At 45.6% G+C, this 19,593-nt stretch overlaps 1 protein-coding gene across 2 annotated transcripts in view; it reads right to left on the bottom strand.

Moving 5' to 3' along the window:
• Positions 1-19,593, bottom strand: part of cfap99 (cilia and flagella associated protein 99) — a 392,086-nt gene that overhangs the window by 262,167 nt on the left and 110,326 nt on the right. For both annotated transcript variants that reach the window (XM_070894010.1, XM_070893926.1), the window contains 3 exons: positions 18,426-18,520; positions 18,208-18,320; positions 8,932-9,109 (listed from right to left, as the gene is read on the bottom strand). In XM_070894010.1, the coding sequence (XP_070750111.1) occupies positions 8,932-9,109; positions 18,208-18,320; positions 18,426-18,520 (386 nt within the window). The remainder of the gene's footprint in view (positions 1-8,931; positions 9,110-18,207; positions 18,321-18,425; positions 18,521-19,593) is intronic.

Genomic DNA, 19,593 nt, shown 5'->3' with positions numbered 1-19,593 from the left:
TCCACCCTTCAAGATGTAGTTCGGGACCTGGAATATTAGGTCCTTCATTGAAACACCTGTCAACTCATCCCTTTTCGGAGTGGAAGCAAGTCATCCTCATTTCGAGGGACTGCCTATGATGATGATATCAGTCAATTGGAAACTAGACAGATCCATGGGAAGGGCAAAGGGTGGTTAACTGACAGATATGTGCTCATGCCTTCCCTTGTTTCAAAAATACTGCCAAGTCCCCATAAAATGGCTATGTGATCGGTTTCTGTACCATGCTCCACCATTTGAAAACTCTCACAATACGCAGCTACCACATACACTAGTCCCAGGAAAGGGAACTCTGTGCGTCACACTCCCCCTTTTAGATGCATTGCTGGGTGTCATTCCCCTTCACCCTGCTGAGTTCTGCCGTGTAATACTGGGATCTGACTGTGGTAGGGTGCATCAATGCGGATCTGGCTCTCGCAGTTTATCTTGCATGACAAGAGTTGTTAGATCTGACAGTGGATTTGCAGATCAACAGTTTTGTGTGCCACTTCCCGAAAGGTCAGATCCTGGGCGTGCCTCTGCTATCAGCTTCAACCCTCGACTAGAAAGGTGCCATCACTATTTAATTACGCAGTTTGGGGGTGGGGTTGGGAGGAGAGGGAAGATATTGATTAAACCACAATGTTTGCCTTTAATTCCTAAAGCAACAATATCTTCAAGATGTCCCTGAGCCCTGGAATCTTTTTTTTGCATTAAAAGAGTTAGAAGTAAATGGTGAATAAGGTAAAAGATAAGGCCAAGAATCAGGTACTGTGACAATCCATCAGTTTATGATTGCAAGGCTAACCAGTGCTCACATGATGTTGCCGTGTATTTCATTATTTCAGATAAAACTGATAAATGCCTGCAGCAGAAGAGATCGAGACACTTGTATTATCATTTAGCATCAGTAAGAGGCCCCTTACACAATCTTAGATCTCAAACATAACCTCACTTTTAGCAACTCAAGCTTCGCAATATGAATCTCAAGAATGATTTGCCATCTTATTTTCAAATCCATAAATCCACTTGAACCAGAGATCCTTAAAATACACACAATCTGGGTAATTGACTGCAAGGACACTTTCTCTCCCACCCTGGGAGGAAGTGCCATGATGGAACTAAGCACCCCTCCCAGATGGGCCAGCTGAGATCAGGAACCCGCCCTGTATGGTGGGAGTTTTCAAATGCTGGGACACAGTTCAGAAACCGATCACATAGCCATTTTATGGGGGCTGCGCAGTATTTCGAAACAGCACGAGAACATATCTGTTAGTTGACCATGGACCTATCTAGTTTCCAATTGATTGATAATGCTGCCAATCACTATTGATTTTACCAGTCAGAAATCAAAGACATTAATGGACTGGATAAAAGGTTCTATGTTATCTGCTCACGGTCATGCACGTGTAACCAAGGGGGTGAACTTGGTCTTGACCAACATTCTACCCTTAACCTACACTACTAAAAACAGATTAACTGGCCATAGATCTCAGTGTACTAAATGGCTGCTACATAACAACAGTGATTGTAAATCCGAGAGGGTGCAGAAAAGATTTACAAGAATCGTTCCAGGGATGAGGGACTTCAGTTACGTGGATAGACTGAAGAAGCTGGGGTTGTTCTCCTTCAAGGAGAGAAGGCTGAAAGGAGATTTCATAGAGGTGTTTAAAATCGTGAGGGGTCCAATAGATTAGACAGAGAGAAACTGTTCCCATTAGCAGAAGGGTCGAGAACCAGAGGTCACAGAGTTAAGGTGATTGGCAAAACAAACAAAGACGATATGAGGGTAAACTTTTTTACGCAGTGAGTGGTTAGGATCTAGAATGCACTGTCTGAAAGGGTGGTGGAGGCAGACTCAATCACAGATTTCAAAAGGGAGTTAGCTAAGTACCTGAAGGAAAAGAAAATTCACGGCTACGGGGAAAGGGCTCGACTGGCCGAATGGCCTCCTTCCATTCTATGATTCTACGATTAAGTGTTTTGGGAACATTCTGAGAGAAAGGATTCGGTGCTGCATAAATGCAAGTCTTTCAATTTTCTTGGTGAAGAAGTTGCTCCTGCTCTATTTTAATATTGAAACAATAGCTATTCAATTAGAGATTTTAAGTTCTGAGCTGAATCTTCAACTCCTGCAGTTCCAAGAATGACAAGCCTTAATTTGTAGTCAATGTTGGGAAGAGTGTTTTTGTCCTGTGAATACTCAGAACAAGCAGCCAGCAGGTGTTGGTCAACATTGCACTCTGATAGGAATTGATGTGCAGTGAATATTTCAACAGTAGCAAGTTACACTCTTAAAAATCTGTGATCGGTAGGTTACATAAATTGGTGAGGTCTGTGTTTGAATCACTGTCAGTGAGGCAGTGCTGGTTCCTGGTGGCTTCTATTTCTCGTCCCCCCAAAACACTTCGTCCCGACTCCCCGATTAAATTTTAATCTAACTTTAAACGGAATCAGTAATTATTTCTTAATTTAGATGGTTAGTGGGTTTGTTTATCCACATTCCTTTTCCTTTATCTTTCTCCCCATCAATCCACCTCCACAGTGGATTCTAGTTTGTGAAGCTGTAAAAAAAAAGCTCCCTTTCTCACTGCTACATTCCAATTATATTTGATGCTGACTGTTTGAGAACGAAGTGAGTTATGTTATAATATGACTATGACTGTTGTAAATGACATTAGTGGAGACTTTCCTGAGTCTGCACACAGGCACACTGCAATATCATGCCCATGAAAGGAACCCACCACATTTTCCTTCCTTTATGATTAATTCGGAGATTTTCCTGGGTCTGTGCCCAGGGAATCCAGTGGAAAATCACCCCTATTGTGTGAATAACATCAAGAAAAATCAGTCACAGCCACCTCTTTACTTCTATTAACCCTGTAAAAAGCTGTCGTGACCCCAGTAAAATTGATGCCAGTGATAACTGAACCTTGCCTGAGTATAATCAAGGACCCCCTGACAAACGAGATCACGCATGTGAACTGTCATGTATCTTACATTATTATACATAACTGTATCCTAACATGCTATACATGACTATAATAAGATATGACCTGTAACCACCAGCATACCTTACCACCAGGGGTGCACTTGCAAGAGACAGGTATATAAGGACAGGTCTCAGGCAAGTGCAGCATTCCAGAGCTGTGAAATAACTGGTTAGGCGACGATAAGGCAGACAAGAGAAGAGTCCATCTCTTAACCAGCTGTGGCTCAAAAACAAAAGCTTTAATGAAGGATCTGTTGGCACCCGAGAAACCAGCAAGCAAGTCGTTTGAAGAATTGAGCACACTGGTAAGAGACCACCTGAAGCCAGCGAGCAGCCTACACATGGTCAGACACAGGTTCTACAACTACAGATGCTGTGTGGGCCAGAGCATACCCGACTTCGTGGCGGAACTTCGGAGGTTGGCTAGTTTATGTGAGTTCTCCGATGAACTGAGGAGAGAACTGCTGAGAGACTTTTTCATTGACGGAATAGGCCATGCAGGAATATTCCGAAAGCTCATAGAGACCAAGAACCTGACCTAAGAGGCAGCAGCACTGGTTGCACAGACATTCTTGGTAGCGGAAGAAGAAACGAGGTTGATTTACAATGTAGGTACGACAACTAACGAAATATCAGAAGAAGTTCACAGCACTAAACAAGCTGCTACCCCCACACACAGACAAAACCGGGAATACAGGCTCTTGACAGCAGGCAGAAGCCATCAAGGGCCACAGGAACGGCCGTTCACGCCTCATCAACCCACAATGCGATCAATCAACTACAAACTGAGAGATGCTCAAGAGAGATCAGCCAGACGCAGCTCATTCTTTGGGAACACTTTAAACAATAGAACAGGTCTGTGCTGGAGGTGTGGGGGTGGGCACTCGTCAAGGGGATGTCGATTTCAGCAGGCTGTTTGAAGAAATTGTGAATATACAGGGCATTTGGCCCACATGTGCAAAAAAACGGCAGCTCGGCTGGTATACGAATCGGATGAGTCGGAAAGCGGACCAGAAGATGGTGGGGACAGTACCCGGGACACCGATGTACAGCGGGTCAACACGATCAATGGCCGCTGCTCCGACAACAGGATGCCTCCTATAATGATGAGGGTCCTACTCAACGGGATATCTGTCAACATGAAGCTGGATATGGGAGCGAGTCAATCTCTCATGGGCACTCAACAATTTGAAAACTGTGGCCGCATAAAAGAGACAGACCAAAACTCACAAAGGTCGACACCACACTAACGACCTATACCAAAGAAATCGTACCAGTCCTCGGCAGCGCCATGCTCTCTGTCAAACACAAAGGGACAGTGAACCGACTTCCCCTGTGGATTGTCCCCAGAGACCCCCCAGCACTGCTGGGAAGAAGCTGGCTGGCAAAACTAAACTTGAAATGGGATGATGTCCATGCCATGTCATTAGAGGAACGGACCTCCTGCTCAACAGTTATAAAGCGATTTGAACATCTCTTTCAGCCAGGTGTGGGCACTTTCAAAGGGGCCAAAGTCAAAATCTACACCACATAGGATGCTAGACCGGTCCATCACAAGGCCAGAGCTGTACCCTATGTGATGAGAGAAAAGATTGAACACGAACTAGACAGGCTTCTGCGGGATGGCATTATATCACCTGTGGAATTTAGCGACTGGGCAAGTCCCATCGTCCCAGTCATGAAGCCTGATGGATCTGTACAAATCTGTGGGGACTACAAATCTACCATAAACAGAGTCTCCCTACAGGACCAGTACCCGCTGCCCAGAGCGGAGGACTTATTTGCCACATTGGCTGGAGGTAAACTTTTCTCAAAATTAGGCCTCACATCTGCGTATATGACGCAAGTATTGACCGAGGCATCCAAGCTACTCACCACCATCAACAGACATCGAGGCCTTTTCATGTACAATCGATGCCCATTCGGCATCAGGTCGGCAGCTGCCATATTCCAGCGCAACATGGAGAGTCTGCTCAAGTCCATCCCGGGGACGGTTGTATTTCAAGACGACATACTTATCACGGGCAGGGACACCGACTCCCATCTCCGTAATTTGGAGGAAGTACTAAAGCGGTTGGATCGGGTAGGCCTACGAGTCAAGAAATCCAAGTGCCTGTTTCTCGCCCCCGAGGTTGAATTTTTGGGCAGAAGGATTGTCGCTGATGGAATCCGCCCAACAGAGTCCAAAACTGAAGCAATTTGCCTGGCACCCAGGTCCCGGAATGTCTCAGAACTGCGCGCCTTTCTCGGGCTACTCAATTACTTTGGGAACTTTATGCAGAACTTAAGCACGCTGCTGGAGCCTCTCCACGTGCTACTCAGGAAGGGGTGCGATTGGTTTTGGGGGGACGCCCAGGAACGCGCCTTCAATAAGGCACGCAACCTTCTGTGTTCCAACAGTGTTCTTGACTTTCTTTGACCCAGGTAAAAAGCTAGTTCTCACATGCGATGCATCAGCGTATGGGGTCGGGTGCGTTTTGCAACATGTCAATAGTGCGGGAAAATTACAACCCATAGCTTATGCCTCCAGGTCACTTTCGCGGGCGGAGCGCGGGTCCGGAATGGTAGAGAAGGATGCGCTCGCGGACGTGTATGGTGTCAAAAAGATGCACCAATACCTTTTCGGGGCCAAGTTCGCGTTAGAAACTGACCACAAGCCCCTCACGTCCCTCCTATCTGAGAGCAAGGCAATAAACGCCAATGCCTCGGCGCGAATTCAACGGTGGGCACTCATGCTGGCGTCCTACGACTACACAATCAGGCACAGACAACTGTGCCGACGCGCTCAGCAGGCGACCACGGAAGGGTCTGACGAACAGGACTGTGAGATAGTCATGGCAATCAATGCCTTTCAATCCACAGGTTCGCCCATGACGGCTCGCCAAATCAGAGCCTGGACGGCCAGCGACCCCACGTTATCTTTTGTAAAAAGATGTGTCCTAACCGGTGACTGGGCAGAGGCTCGCGATGCCTGCTCCGTGGAATTAAAACCCTTTCACAGGCGCATGCATGAGCTATCACTACAAGCAGACTGCTTGATGTGGGGCAGCCGAGTAGTCATGCCTCTGCAAAGCAGAGAGGCATTTGTCCTGGAGCACGCGGGGATCGTTCTCATGAAGGCCATAGCCAGATCCCACGCCTGGTGGCCTGGTATTGACGCGGACTTGGAGCTCTGCGTCCGAAGGTGCACCATTTGTGCCCAACTCAGCAATGCCCCCAGGGAGGCTCCACTGAGCCCCTGGACTACCAAACCGTGGTCGCGGGTGCACGTAGACTATGCGGGCCCATTCATGGGCAAAATGTTTATCGTAGTTGTAGATGCATTTTCAAAGTGGATCGAATGCACCTTTTTAAACTCGAGCACAACCTCCACCACTGTGGAGAGCCTCGCAACCATGTTTGCAACGCACGGAATCCCTGACATATTGGTCAGTGACAATGGTCCGTGCTTCACCAGCGCAGAATTCCAAGACTTTATAATTGACCACGGCATAAATCACGTCAAGACGGCACCGTTCAAGCCGGCCTCCAACGGCCAGGAGGAGAGAGCAGTGCAAATCATTAAACAAGGCATGCTTAAAATCCAAGGTCCCACACTGCAGGGTCGCCTGTCGTGACTGCTGCTGGCATACAGATCCCCCCTGCACAACTGTTGATGAAAAGGACTTTAAAAACAAGGCTCTCATTAATCCTCCCAGACATGCACAAAATCGTTGAGGCAAAGCGCCATAAGCTGACTGAGTAGCATGACAGAAATTCGAGGGGGAGATGGAATGAGATAGGGGACAAAGTGTTTGTACTAAACTATGGCAGGGGTCCCAAGTGGCTTGCAGGGACAGTAACGGGCAAGGAAGGAAACAGGCTACTGGTAGTACAAATGGACAATGGCAAAACCTGCCGGAGGCATGTAGACCAAGTGAAAAGCAGATTTACCAACAACACTGCGGAACCAGAGGAAGACTACAATGTGGAACTCGCACCACACCTGGTGGACAGACAGAGGGAACAACCTGAGGAAAGGGCAATCCCAACAGACAGCCCAGGCGAGTCAACAACAATCACACCAATCGAAACAGACAGCCCAGGCGAGATACCAGCAACCACACCCAAAGAAAAACAGACATCAAGGCAAACAACTGAACCACAACTCAGATGCTCCACGCGAGAGCGTAGACCACCTGAGAGACTGAACCTATAAACACAATAAGACCTTGGGGGAGGGTGATGTCATGTATCTTACACTATTATATATAACTGTATCCTAACATGCTATACATGACTGTAATAAAATATGACCTGTAACCACCAGCATACCTTACCACCAGGGGTGCACTTGCAAGAGACAGATATATAAGGACAGGTCTCAGGCAAGTGCAGCATTCCAGAGCTGTGAAATAAAGGTGCAGGTCCAGAGTGACCTTGACTTCACTTCACTCGTGTAAATCTGTACTGAGGGGACAGGACTTTACATGAACAATAAGATACGTTTGGATGAAGAAGGTCCTTCATCCCGTTTGATCTCATCCTTCCAGTACCAATCTTATCATGATCGAATTAGCAGCTTGCTAAATATGTTCAATCTCCTGGCATCAACCATCATTCCTGGCGACACGTACTCGCTGTTCATCACCTTCTGCGTAAAGAAATATTGCCTAGCTTCTGTCTTTCACAACCATAAACCTGTGCCTCCTTGTCCTGTGGCGATGGCCTGCCTGATGTGATTCAACGTTTGTTTTTGTAGCCCTTTATGTAGCTCACATCCCTATAACGTCCCCTCTGAGACATCTCTTTTCAAGCTGAAGAACGCGGCTAGATTATTAAGTCGTTTTTCACTCTAACACTCAATCAGTCTTGTCACTCTCTGCAATGCCTCCAGGAACTGGGTGACCTCCTTGTGGGCTGATGATGAAAACTGTATGCAGTGGTTCAGGTGCAGCCTGACTTGGGCAATTTCAATATGACCCCTGGAGATTTGGGCCTGGATATTCCTCTCCTCTACGCCTGGGCAAGGTTCAGCTCCCAGGAGCAAGGGCGAGGAAATGGAGCAAAGGCCTGTTTCTTGGCGTTTCTACCCACCGTTTACATTGCCCTGGATTTCCAGGGCTTCCTCCGAGGGGCATAGGCATTGAAATTACACGGAAATAAGTGGAAGATGTCATAGTGCCTTCTGCCACATTTTCCTCTGGTTGAGTATCCCCCTGTAGAAGTTATCCCTTGTGCCTTGTCCCTCTCAAGTCAGATGGTCTGAGAGGAGCAGATAACAGGGGCAAGAGAGGTCTAAACGGATAAACAGACTTTTTTTCTTGCAAGGACTATCTGCATACCAATCAGGCTCCATTACCTGTTCACATCTGTGCTTTCACTTTTTCCCCATGGTAGTCATTTGCTCCATGATCTTCTGGTGTTGCTCGCCATTGCCCAAGATTTTTTAATCAAACACCCATATTACAGTCATCCAGCGCTGAATAGATGGAAAGGCACCTGGTAAGTAAGCCAGACAGACCAGGCAAGTCCAAGTTTAATCCCTGGCCTGCACTGAGCGAGCTGATCTCAACGGGCGGTGGCAGGAGCTCTTCAATTCGTCTTAGTGCCTCTGAGTTCGAGAGGGAAACATTAGCAAAAGGTACACTCCTGATCACTTTGAGATGCCCTATTGGGTGAGGGAAGATTGGGTCCTGCTATGATTAAATGGCCTGCCAACATTCACCATCAAGACTCACACATAAATAATGGCCACTTGGTCAAGGCACCAAAGGACGATCTACTCACCCCAAAAAGGAATCAGCATTTTCAGGAAAGGAGAAGAGGACATGAGTTGACCAAAAAATCTCAAAACAGAAAAGCAGTTGTATTACGTCATTTTATTTTCCCTCTCTCATGCCAGTCTCCAGTGAAGACAGATGGGCACCCACCAGACTTACCTTTCTATGTATTTCCAGCATAGGAATTTCCTCAGGCATTGGAATGGAGCGTGGTTTAGGTTTGGTGATGTTAAACTCTTTTGGTACTGTCACAGGTTGGCTCTCCTTTTTATGGGTGACCTTATTAGCCAGCATGTTGGCCAAGTGGTCAATGAGGTTGTGGATATCCGGCTGCCATCTTTAACAAAGAGACATAAACGAGAGAACAGAGCAGCATGGTGAACACATAGAATCATAGAATCGTACAGCACAGCAGCAGGTCATTCGGCTCATCGAGTCTGCACTGACTCTTTTGAAGAGCAATCCAGTTAGTCCCACTCTCCCGCTCTTTCCCCATATCCCTGAGTGGAACTTGCACATTTTTTGTAACATGTACAGAAAAAGTTAGCTGATCTTGGTTGGAGCAGTGGAACTGGTGTTCAATTGGCTTCATCTCCACTGGGTTAGAAAGAAGAATAACCAGCCAAGGTTCCCACTTTATCGCTATCTCATGACCTCTGGTAACCCCTGTGCATTATGGGCATCGGCCGAAAAGAGGATTGGTTACATAAGAACATAAGAACATAAGAAATAGGAGCAGGAGTAGGCCATACGGCCCCTCGAGCCTGCTCTGCCATTTAATACGATCATGGCTGATCCGATCATGGACTCAGGTCCAGTTCCCTGCCCACTCCCCATAACCCCTTAATCCCTTATTGGTTAAGAAACTGTCTATCTCTGTCTTAAATTTAGTCAATGTCCCAGCTTCCGCAGCTCTCTGAGGCAGCGAATTCCACAGATTTACAACCAACCCTCTGAAAGAAAAAATGCCTCCTCATCTCAGTTTTAAATGGATGGCCCCTTATTCTAAGATTATGCCCTCTAGTTGTAGTCTCCCCTATCAGTAGAAACATCCTCTTTGCATCCATCCTGTCAAGCCCCCTTATAATCTATGCTACACCCCTTGGCCAAAAAGCCTGCTGATATCACTGTCTGGTCTGTCTGAAATGGCATGCACGAGTGTCAAAGGCAGAACATAACTTATCTTGTCGTGGGGTAGATAATGAAGCTAAAATCTTTCCAAATTTCAAAAGTGCAGCTTCAGGAGTTTGTTTTGTTTGTTTGAAGCAGCTTATATTGGGCTTGAAATGATACTGTGGGATACCAGTGTAAGAACATTTCATGTGTTTGGGTGACATTTTCGTCCTCCACTATTTAATGGAGGTTTTAACCTCATTATTTTAAATGGGTTGAACCCTGGTTCCATTAACCTTTTTTGGTGAACTTTAAAGATCTCTTGACACTATTTGAAGAGCAGGAAATTCTTCTGATGTCTTGGCCAACATTCCTCTCCCAATCAATACCATAAAAATCTGGTCATTCATTTCATTGCTATTTGTGGGTTCTTGCTCTGCTGGAAGACATATTTGTCTACATAATAGTCAGTGCCGCTAAGTGAATGTGAAGCACTTTGACATGTTTTTCAAAGGTGTAATGTGGTGCTATAATAAATGCTCGTGATTCCTTCTTATTCTGCAAATGTCAGCTGTGCCTCACTGGGCAGCACACTTGCCTCTGAGTCAGAAGGTTGTGGGTTCAAGTCCCACGCCAGGAATTTGAGCACATAAATCTAGGCTGACACTCCAGTGGAGTGCTGCACTGTTGGAGGTGCCGTCTTTCGGATGAGACATTAAACTAAGGCCCTGTCTGCTCTCACAGGTGGATGTAAAAGATCCCAAGGCACTTTTTCAAAGAAGAGCAGGAGAGTTATCCCTGGTGTCCTGGTCAATATTTATCCCTCAATCAACATAACAAAAACAGATGATCTGGTCATTATCACATTGAAGTTTGCTGTGTGCAACTTGGCTGCCACATTACAACAGTGACTATACTTCATTGGCTGTAAGCACTTTGAGATGTCCAGTGGTCGTGAAAGGCGCTATATCAATTATGAGTATCTGAGCCATACACAACAGGTAGGTATCAGTTTTGAACTCTTAAGTTAGATTATCTCATCTAGGACAATGGTACTGATGCAACAATTTGCCTCAGTGCTCCTGGTTTTGGGAAAGTGAAATCAACCAGGGTTTCTGCTCCTGTTTGAAACATAGAAATATAGAAAATAGGTGCAGGAGTAGGCCATTCGGCCCTTCGAGCCTGCACCGCCATTCAATAAGATCATGGCTGATCATTCCTTCAGTATCCCTTTCCTGCTTTCTCTCCATACCCCTTGATCCCCTTAACCGTAAGGGCCATATCTAACTCCCTCTTGAATATATCCAATGAACTGGCATCAACTCTCTGCGGCAAGGAATTCCACAGGTTAACAACTCTCTGAGTGAAGAAGTTTCTCCTCATCTCAGTCCTAAACGGCCTGCCCCTTATCCTAAGACTGTGTCCCATGGTTCTGGACTTCCCCAACATCGGGAACATTCTTCCCGCAGCTAGCCTGTCTAGTCCAGTCAGAATCTTATATGTTTCTATGAGATCCCCTCTCATCCTTCTAAACTCCAGTGAATAAAGGCCCAGTTGATCCAGTCTCTCCTCATATGACAGCCCAGCCATCCCTGGAATCAGCCTGGTGAACCTTTGCTGCACTCCCTCAATAGCCAGAATGTCCTTCCTCAGATTAGGAGACCAAAACTGAACACAGTATTCCAGGTGGGCCTCACCAAGGCCCTATCCAACTGCAGCAAGACTTCCCTGCTCCTATACTCAAATCCCTTCGCTATGAAGGCCAACATGCCATTTGCCTTCTTCACCGCCTGCTGTACCTGCATGCCAACTTTCAATGACTGATGAACCATGACACCCAGGTCTCGTTGCACCTCCCCTTTTCCTAATCTTCCGCCATTCAGCTAATATTCTGCCTTCGTGTTTTTGCCCCCAAAGTGGATAACCTCACATTTATCCACATTATACTGCATCTGCAATGTATTTGCCCACTCACCTAACCTGTCCAAGTCACCCTGCAGCCTCTTAGTGTCCTCCTCACAGATCACACCGCCACCCAGTTTAGTGTCATCTGCGAATTTGGAGATATTACACTCAATTCCATCATTTAAATCATTAATATATATTGTAAAGAGCTGGGGTCCCAGCACTGAGCCCTGCGACACTCCACTAGTCACTGCCTGCCATTTTGAACAGGACCCGTTTATCCCGACTCTCTGCTTCCTGTCTGCCAACCAGTTCTCTATCCATGTCAGTACATTACTCCCAATACCATGTGCTTTGATTTTTCACACCAATGTCTTGTGTGGGACCTTGTCAAAAGCATTTTGAAAGTCCAAATACACCACATCCACTGGTTCTCCCTTGTCCACTCTGCTAGTTACATCCTCAAAAAATTTCAGAAGATTTGTCAAGAATGATTTCCCTTTCATAAATCCATGCTGACTTGGACCAATCCTATCACTGCTCTCCAAATGCGCTGCTATTTCATCCTTAATGATCGATTCCAACATTTTCCCCACTACTGATGTCAGGCTAACCGGTCTATAATTACCCATTTTCTCTCTCCCTCCTTTTTTAAAAAGTGGTGTTACATTAGCTACCCTCTAGTTCATAGGAACTGATCCAGATTTGATAGACTGTTGGAAAATTATCACCAATGCATCCACTATTTCTAGGGCCACTTCCTTAAGTACTCTGGGATGTAGACTATCAGGTCCTGGGGATTTATCGGCCTTCAACCCCGTCAATTTCCCTAACACAATTTCCCACCTAATAAGGATATCCTTCAGTTCCTCCTTCTCACTAGTCCTTCGGACCCCTAGTACATCGGGAAGTTATTTGTATCTTCCTTTGTGAAGACAGAACCAAAATACTTGTACAATTGGTCTGCCATTTCTTTGCTCCCCATTATAAATTCACCCGAATCCGACTGCAAGGGACCAACGCTGGTCTTCACTAATCTATTTCTCTTAACATACCTATAGAAGCTTTTGCAGTAATTTTTAGGTTTCCGGCAAGCTTCCTCTTGTACTCTATTTTCCCCCTCTTAATTAAACCCTTTGTCCTCCTCTGCTGTATTCTAAATTTCTCCCAGTCCTCCGGTTTGTTACTTTTTCTGGCAAATTTGTATGCCTCTTCCTTGGATTTAACACTATCCTTAATTTCCCTTGTTTTCCCCCTCTTAATTTCCACGGTTGAGCCACCAAACCCGTTCCATTTTTACTCCAGATAGGGATGTACAATTGTTGAAGTTCGTCCATATGATCTTTAAAGATTTGCCATTGCCTATCCACCGTCAACCCTTTAAGTATCATTTGCCAGTCTAATCTAGCCAATTCACGCCTCATACCATCAAAGTTACCTTTCCTTAGGTTCAAGACCCTAGTTTCTGAATTAACTTTCTCACTGTCCATCTTAATAAAGAATTCTACCATATTGTGGTCACTCTTCCTCAAGGGGCCTCACACAACAAGATTGCTCATTAGTCCCTTCTCATTACACATGACCCAGTCTAGGATGGGCAGCTCTCTGGTTGGTTCCTCGACATATTGGTCCAGAAATCCATCCCTAATACACTCCAGGAAATCCTCCTCCACCGCATTGCTACCAGTGTGGTTAGCCCAATCAATATGTAGATTAAAGTCACCCATGATTACTGCTGTACCTTTATTGCACACATCCCTTATTTGTTGTTTGATGCTGTCCCCAACGCCACTACTACTATGTGGTGGCCTGTACACAACTCCCACGAGTGTTTTCCGCCCTTTGGCATTCCGTAGCTCCACCAAAACCGATTCCACATCATCCAAGCTAATGTCCTTCCTTACAATTGCATTAATTTCTTCTTTAACCAGCAACGCCACCCCACCCCCTTTTCCTTTCTGTCTATCCTTCCTAAATGCTGAATAGCCCTGGATGTTAAGTTCCCAGCCTTGGTCACCCTGGAGCCATGTCTCCATGATGCCAATCACATCATACCCGTTAACTGCTATCTGCGCAGTTAATTCGTCCACCTTATTCTGAATACTCCTAGCATTGAGGCACAGAGCCTTCAGGCTTGTCTTTTTAACACACTTCGACCCTTTAGAATTCTGCTGTAAAGTGGCTCTTTTTGTTTTTTGCCTTGGGTTTCTCTGCCCTCCACTTTTACTATTCTCCTTTCTATCTTTTGCTTCTGTCTCCATTTTATTTCCCTCTGTCTCCCTGCAGAGGTTCCCATCCCCCTGCCATATTTGTTTAACTCCTCCCAAACAGCACGAGCAAACACTCCCCCTAGGACATTAGTTCCGGTCCTGCCCAGATGCAGACCGTCCGGTTTGTACTGGTCCCACTTCCCCGAGAACCGGTTCCAATGTCCCAGGAATTTGAATCCCTCCCCTCTGCACCAATGCTCAAGCCACGTATTCATCTGAGCTATCCTGCGATTCCTACTCTGACTAGCACGTGGCACTGGTAGCAATCCTGAGATTACTACTTTTGAGGTCCTACTTTTTAATTTAACTCCTAGCTCCCTAAATTCGTCTCCTAGGACCTCATCCCGTTTTTTACCTATATCGTTGGTACCTATATGTACCACGACAACTGGCTGTTCACCCTCCCTTTTCAGAATGCCTGCACCCGCTCCGAGACATCCTTGACCCTTGCACCTGGGAGGCAACAGACCATCCTGGAGTCTCGGTTGCGGCTGTAGAAATGCCTATCTATTCCCCTTACAATTGAATCCCCTATCACTATTGCTCTCCCACTCTTTTTCCTGCCCTCCTGTGCAGCAGAGCCCGCCATGGTGCCATGAACTTGGCTGCTGCTGCCCTCCCCTGATGAGTCATCCCCCTCAACAGTACCCAAAACGGTGTATCTGTTTTGCAGGGGGGATGACCGCAGGGGACCCCTGCACTACCTTCCTTGCACTGCTCTTCCTGTTGGTCTTCCATTCCCTATCTGGCTGTGTACCCTTTACCTGCGGTAAGACCAACTCACTAAATGTGCTATTCATATCATTCTCAGCATCGTGCATGCTCCAGAGTGAATGCACCCACAGCTCCAGTTCCGCAACACGGTTGGTCAGGAGCTGGAGGCGGATACACTTCCCACACACTTGGTCGTCAGGGACACCGGAGGCGTCCCTGATTTCCCACATAGTAGCGGAGGAGCATAACACGTGTCCGAGCTCTCCTGCCATGACTTAACCCCTAGATTAACTTAATTTGGCAACAACAACGCTAAAGGTAACTTACTGAAATAGAAAAGAAAAAGAAAAGCTACTCACCAATCACCAGCCAATCACTTACCCCCTTGGCTGTGACGTCACCTTTCGATTTCTTTCTACTTCTTTTTTGTCTCCCCGCTGCAGCTGCACCGGCTGGGTCTCAGCAACGAACTCCCGACTCTGCTCACACTCTGGGCCTTTTGTAGGCCTGCCGATGCTCCGACCCCGGAACTCCCGCCTCACCAACGATATCCAGTGCACCTTGCTACATCTACGTATGTGTGAGTGTGTGAGCACGCACGCGTGTGTCGTATGCTCCGGAATTCCCTCTCTAAACCGCTTCACCTCTCGCTCCACCTTTAAGACGCTTCTTAAAGCCTACCTCTTTGACCAACTTTAGGTGACATGTCCCAATGTCTCCTTATGTGGTCAAATTCTGTTTGATAACGCTCCTGTGAAGCGCCTTGGGGTGTTTTACTAAGTTAAAAGGGCTATGTAAATGCAAGATGTTGTTATTGCTTGTAGACAGGATCAAGTTTGGTGTGATGCTCCTCACGGATATTTGGCCTGCTGCCACTCACCTTCCCAGCTCACACATAAATAATGGCTGGTTGGAGGAACACTGGCATGAGACCGTACTCCATGGACAGAGAGAGGGAGAACATTTATGATTCGTATAACCATTATTTTTTTATGTTTCGTGGAATATAAAAAAGAAAAACTTGCATTTATATAGCGCCTTTCACAACCTCATGATGTTCCAAAGCGCTTTATAGCCAATGACATACTTTTTAAGTGTAGTCACTGTTGTAATGTGGGAAACCCAGCAGCCAATTTGCACATAAGGTTTCACAAACAGCAATGAGATAATGTCCAGATATTTTTTTTTTAGTGATGTTGATGGATAAATATTGGCCAGGACATATGAACTTAAGAAATAGGAACAGGAGTAGGCCATTTGGCACTTTGAGCCTATTCCTCCATTCAACAAGATCATGGCTGATCTTCCACCTCAACTCCACCTTCCCAGGGTCACCAGGGATAACTCCCTTGCTCTTCTTCAAAATAGTGCCATGGGATTGAGAGGGCCTCAGTTTAACGTCTCATCTGAAAGACGGTACCTCCGACAGTGCAGCGGAGGCTCCCTTTGTACTGCACTGGTGTATCAGCTCAGATTTTGAGCTCAAGTCTCTGGAGTAGGACTTGAACTCACAATCTTCAGATTCTGAGGCGAGAGTGCTGCCCACTGAGTCATAGCTGACAACTTCTTTTGAAAATGTGGGAACTGAGCAAGTGAGGAAGGGGGTCTGATTCACTGCTATTTCTTTTTCATGAATGCCAGCCTTGGAGAAGTTCTATGCTTCCTTTCATTGTGATTTCAGTTTGTCTGTTTCATCCTGTTCAAAAGCACGGTTGTCCCTTTCCCTTCCTGTTTGTTTGCAGGCTAATAAACAACAACAACTTACATTTAATAGCAGCTTTAGCATAGAAAAACATCCCACGGCGTTTAACCCATTAACTTCCTCTCTGTGACAGGAGTTAGTGGCGGTAACACCTGTTTTTTCACCCTGCCTAACTCTCTAGAATGGAAAGGAGAATCGGCCATGGTGTACAACAGGCGGCCGATCCCTCTACTGCCAGTTCTCCACCACCACCGAAAGATAAAACTAGCCATCCCACCCCGGATTCCTGACTCTTCCATCCCTTGGTCTTCCCCTACATTTTGTTTGGCCATATTAGTGGGTTTGAAACATAGAAACATAGAAAATAGGTGCAGGAGTAGGCCATTTGGCCCTTCGAGCCTGCACCACCATTCAATAAGATTATGGCTGATCATTCCCTCAGTACCCCTTTCCCGCTTTCTCTCCATACCCCTTCATCCCTTTAGCCGTAAGGGCCATATCTAACTCCCTCTTGAATATATCGAATGAACTGGCATCAACAACTCTCTCGGCAGGGAATTCCACAGGTTAACAACTCTCTAAGTGAAGAAGTTTCTCCTCATCTCAATCCTAAATGGCTACCCCTTATCCTCAGACTCTGTCCCCTGGTTCTGGACTTCCCCAACATCAGGAACATTCTACCCACATCTAACCTGTCCCTTCCCGTCAGAATCTTATATGTTTCTATGAGATTCCCTCTCATCCTTCTAAACTCCAATGTATAAAGGCCCAGTTGATCCAGTAAGGCCCAGTTGATCCAGATCCTCATTTCCAATTCGGACAAAGGGTCTACATCCAAAACATAAACCTGTCTTTTCTCTTACAGACGATGGGGGGCCTGCTGCCTATTTCTGTACTTTATCTTTAATACATTCCAATTTGGTTTAACTTGAACGGACCAGGTAACAGAATCCAACCAGAATTGTGTCATTGTCCACTGAATGGTCTAATTGTTTCCAAAAGGACAGTGTGGAGAGGAATGCACATTCCGTGTTACCTGCTGTGAGTGCACTGCACTGCAAGCACAACTTTAACTTTATTTCTAAGCATTTCATATCATGGGATTAAACACAAAGAAATAAATTAGGTTCTGTATTTTTGTTCCTGAGCCAGTAACTTGTTCAAAGCTGATTCCAATAGTTCCATTCAACCAACAATGGGCCTTGTCAGACTTGCTCGAGTTAACCAGAGAGAAATACACTGGCCCATTGTGTCCTGATGCATTACAGATGAGCAGACATTGGTGGAAGCACATCTGAAAATGTTTGTTGCATGTGTCAGTGCCGATGCATCAAGCATTGGCTTGTTTTGTCCATCCGACAAACAGACAGACACTGAGTAACCTGACCAATTTGCAACTGTTAAAATTCAAGCTGGGTTTAACATGACCCCTGGGCAATAGCATTGAAAAACAAAAGAGGGAACTTTCGCCGAGTGGAAAAACAGCTGTACCGCTGAGAAAATCGCTAAGAACCCGCAGAAAAGTAAAGAAAAGTTTAGCCCTAAGTGCTTTTAGACTAAAGCACAGGGTGATGGGCATGCGGGATCTTGTGTGGTTGGTTGCAAAGTGAGGACAGGGACACCTATTTAGGACATTAATGGTGTGTGTATGTTGTCAGTATTAAATTCAGTCAAGAGAAGATCCGCTGTGTGACACAACAAAGAAAAACAATCTTAAACTCGATGAATTACCTCAGCAGAGGATCAATCAGCTTCTCTTTTATGTATGCTTCATCATATATTTGGCTCCACTCGTCCTTTATCAATGTAGTGAGGTTCATGGTATTAAAGAAGAATTTAAGGAACTGTGGAAAGATCATTACAATAAAGATGGAATTACTGATCGCCCTAATTTCTTAAATAACATACTTCAGTTTGTGTTTCCAGAGATTAATGAATGCCATCCTCACTTTGTGCATTTTGTTCACATTCTGCGACTTGATAATCTTGGTGAAGTGGGTCACGCCCAGTTCTTTCAGTCGAAAAGTGGCAAGATAGCATAGGACTGTAACAGAGCAGAGCAGGTGTGTTATTTTAGAAACAACAAAAATATCAGGTAGGCAGCTGAGCGATACAGTCCAGGAATGGCCCAGGTCCAATCCACCTGTGTGCTGAGATAACTGATCTGAGTTGGGGCAGCAGGACTACTATTCAATTGGCTTCAGCTCTGCTGGGTTAGCAAGATGGATAATCAGCCAAAGTTCCCATTTAAGCGCTACCTTGTGACCCCTGTAGAAATCTGCGTTGTGGGCATTGGGTGAGAAGAGGATCAGGCTTGACTGCAATACATCCCATGGTCAACAAGCCCGCTGCTACTCACTGTCTGGGACTCGCTATAAAAAATGCTCACTTGGCCAAGTTACTGAAGGTGCCTAGTGCCTGTGGAACTGTATCCCAGTAGGATTTATATAACGCCTTTCACGATCACTGGACATCACAAAACGCTTTATAGCCAATGAAGTACTTTTGGAGTGCAGTCACTGTTGTAAAGTAGGAAACGCGGCAGCCAATTTGCACAAGCAAGCTCCCACAAACAGCAATGTGATAATGACCAGATAATCTATTTTTTTTTGTCAGGAGTCAATATCTTTAAGAGAGGAGGAGAAAAAGAAAGAAACTAAGGAACAGCATAACCTTTATTCAACAATGATCTAAAGGTGACAAGTATAATTCTAAAACAGTGGCACTTATTATTTCTAAATGTGATTAAAATTAATAAAGAAAATTGGTATATTTCACTCAATTTATATTTTATTTTGAACTCTGGCAGAAGGAAGGGTCTTGGGGGGAAAGGGGTAAAATTCAACTTCGGCAAATCAGGCAGTAGTGGATTGACCACCTGTTATACACTTCACCTCATTGAATCATAGAATAGTACAGCACAGAAGGAGGCTATTTGGCCCATCGAGTCAGCGCTGCCTCTTTCCAACAGCAATCCAGTTAGTCCTACTCCCCCACTCTTTCCTCATATCCCCACAATTTTTTTCTCTTCAACCATTTATCGCTGATTTTTCTTTCCATTGATGGAGTTAAAAGGATCGGGTGGAGTGGACAATGGACGCCTATCGACTAACATCT

The sequence above is a fragment of the Pristiophorus japonicus genome, chromosome 1 (assembly GCF_044704955.1).
Source record: "Pristiophorus japonicus isolate sPriJap1 chromosome 1, sPriJap1.hap1, whole genome shotgun sequence".
Lineage (NCBI taxonomy): Eukaryota > Metazoa > Chordata > Chondrichthyes > Pristiophoridae > Pristiophorus > Pristiophorus japonicus.
The sequence above is the reverse complement of the archived record's forward strand: the minus strand, read 5'-3'. Positions and strand labels throughout refer to the sequence as shown.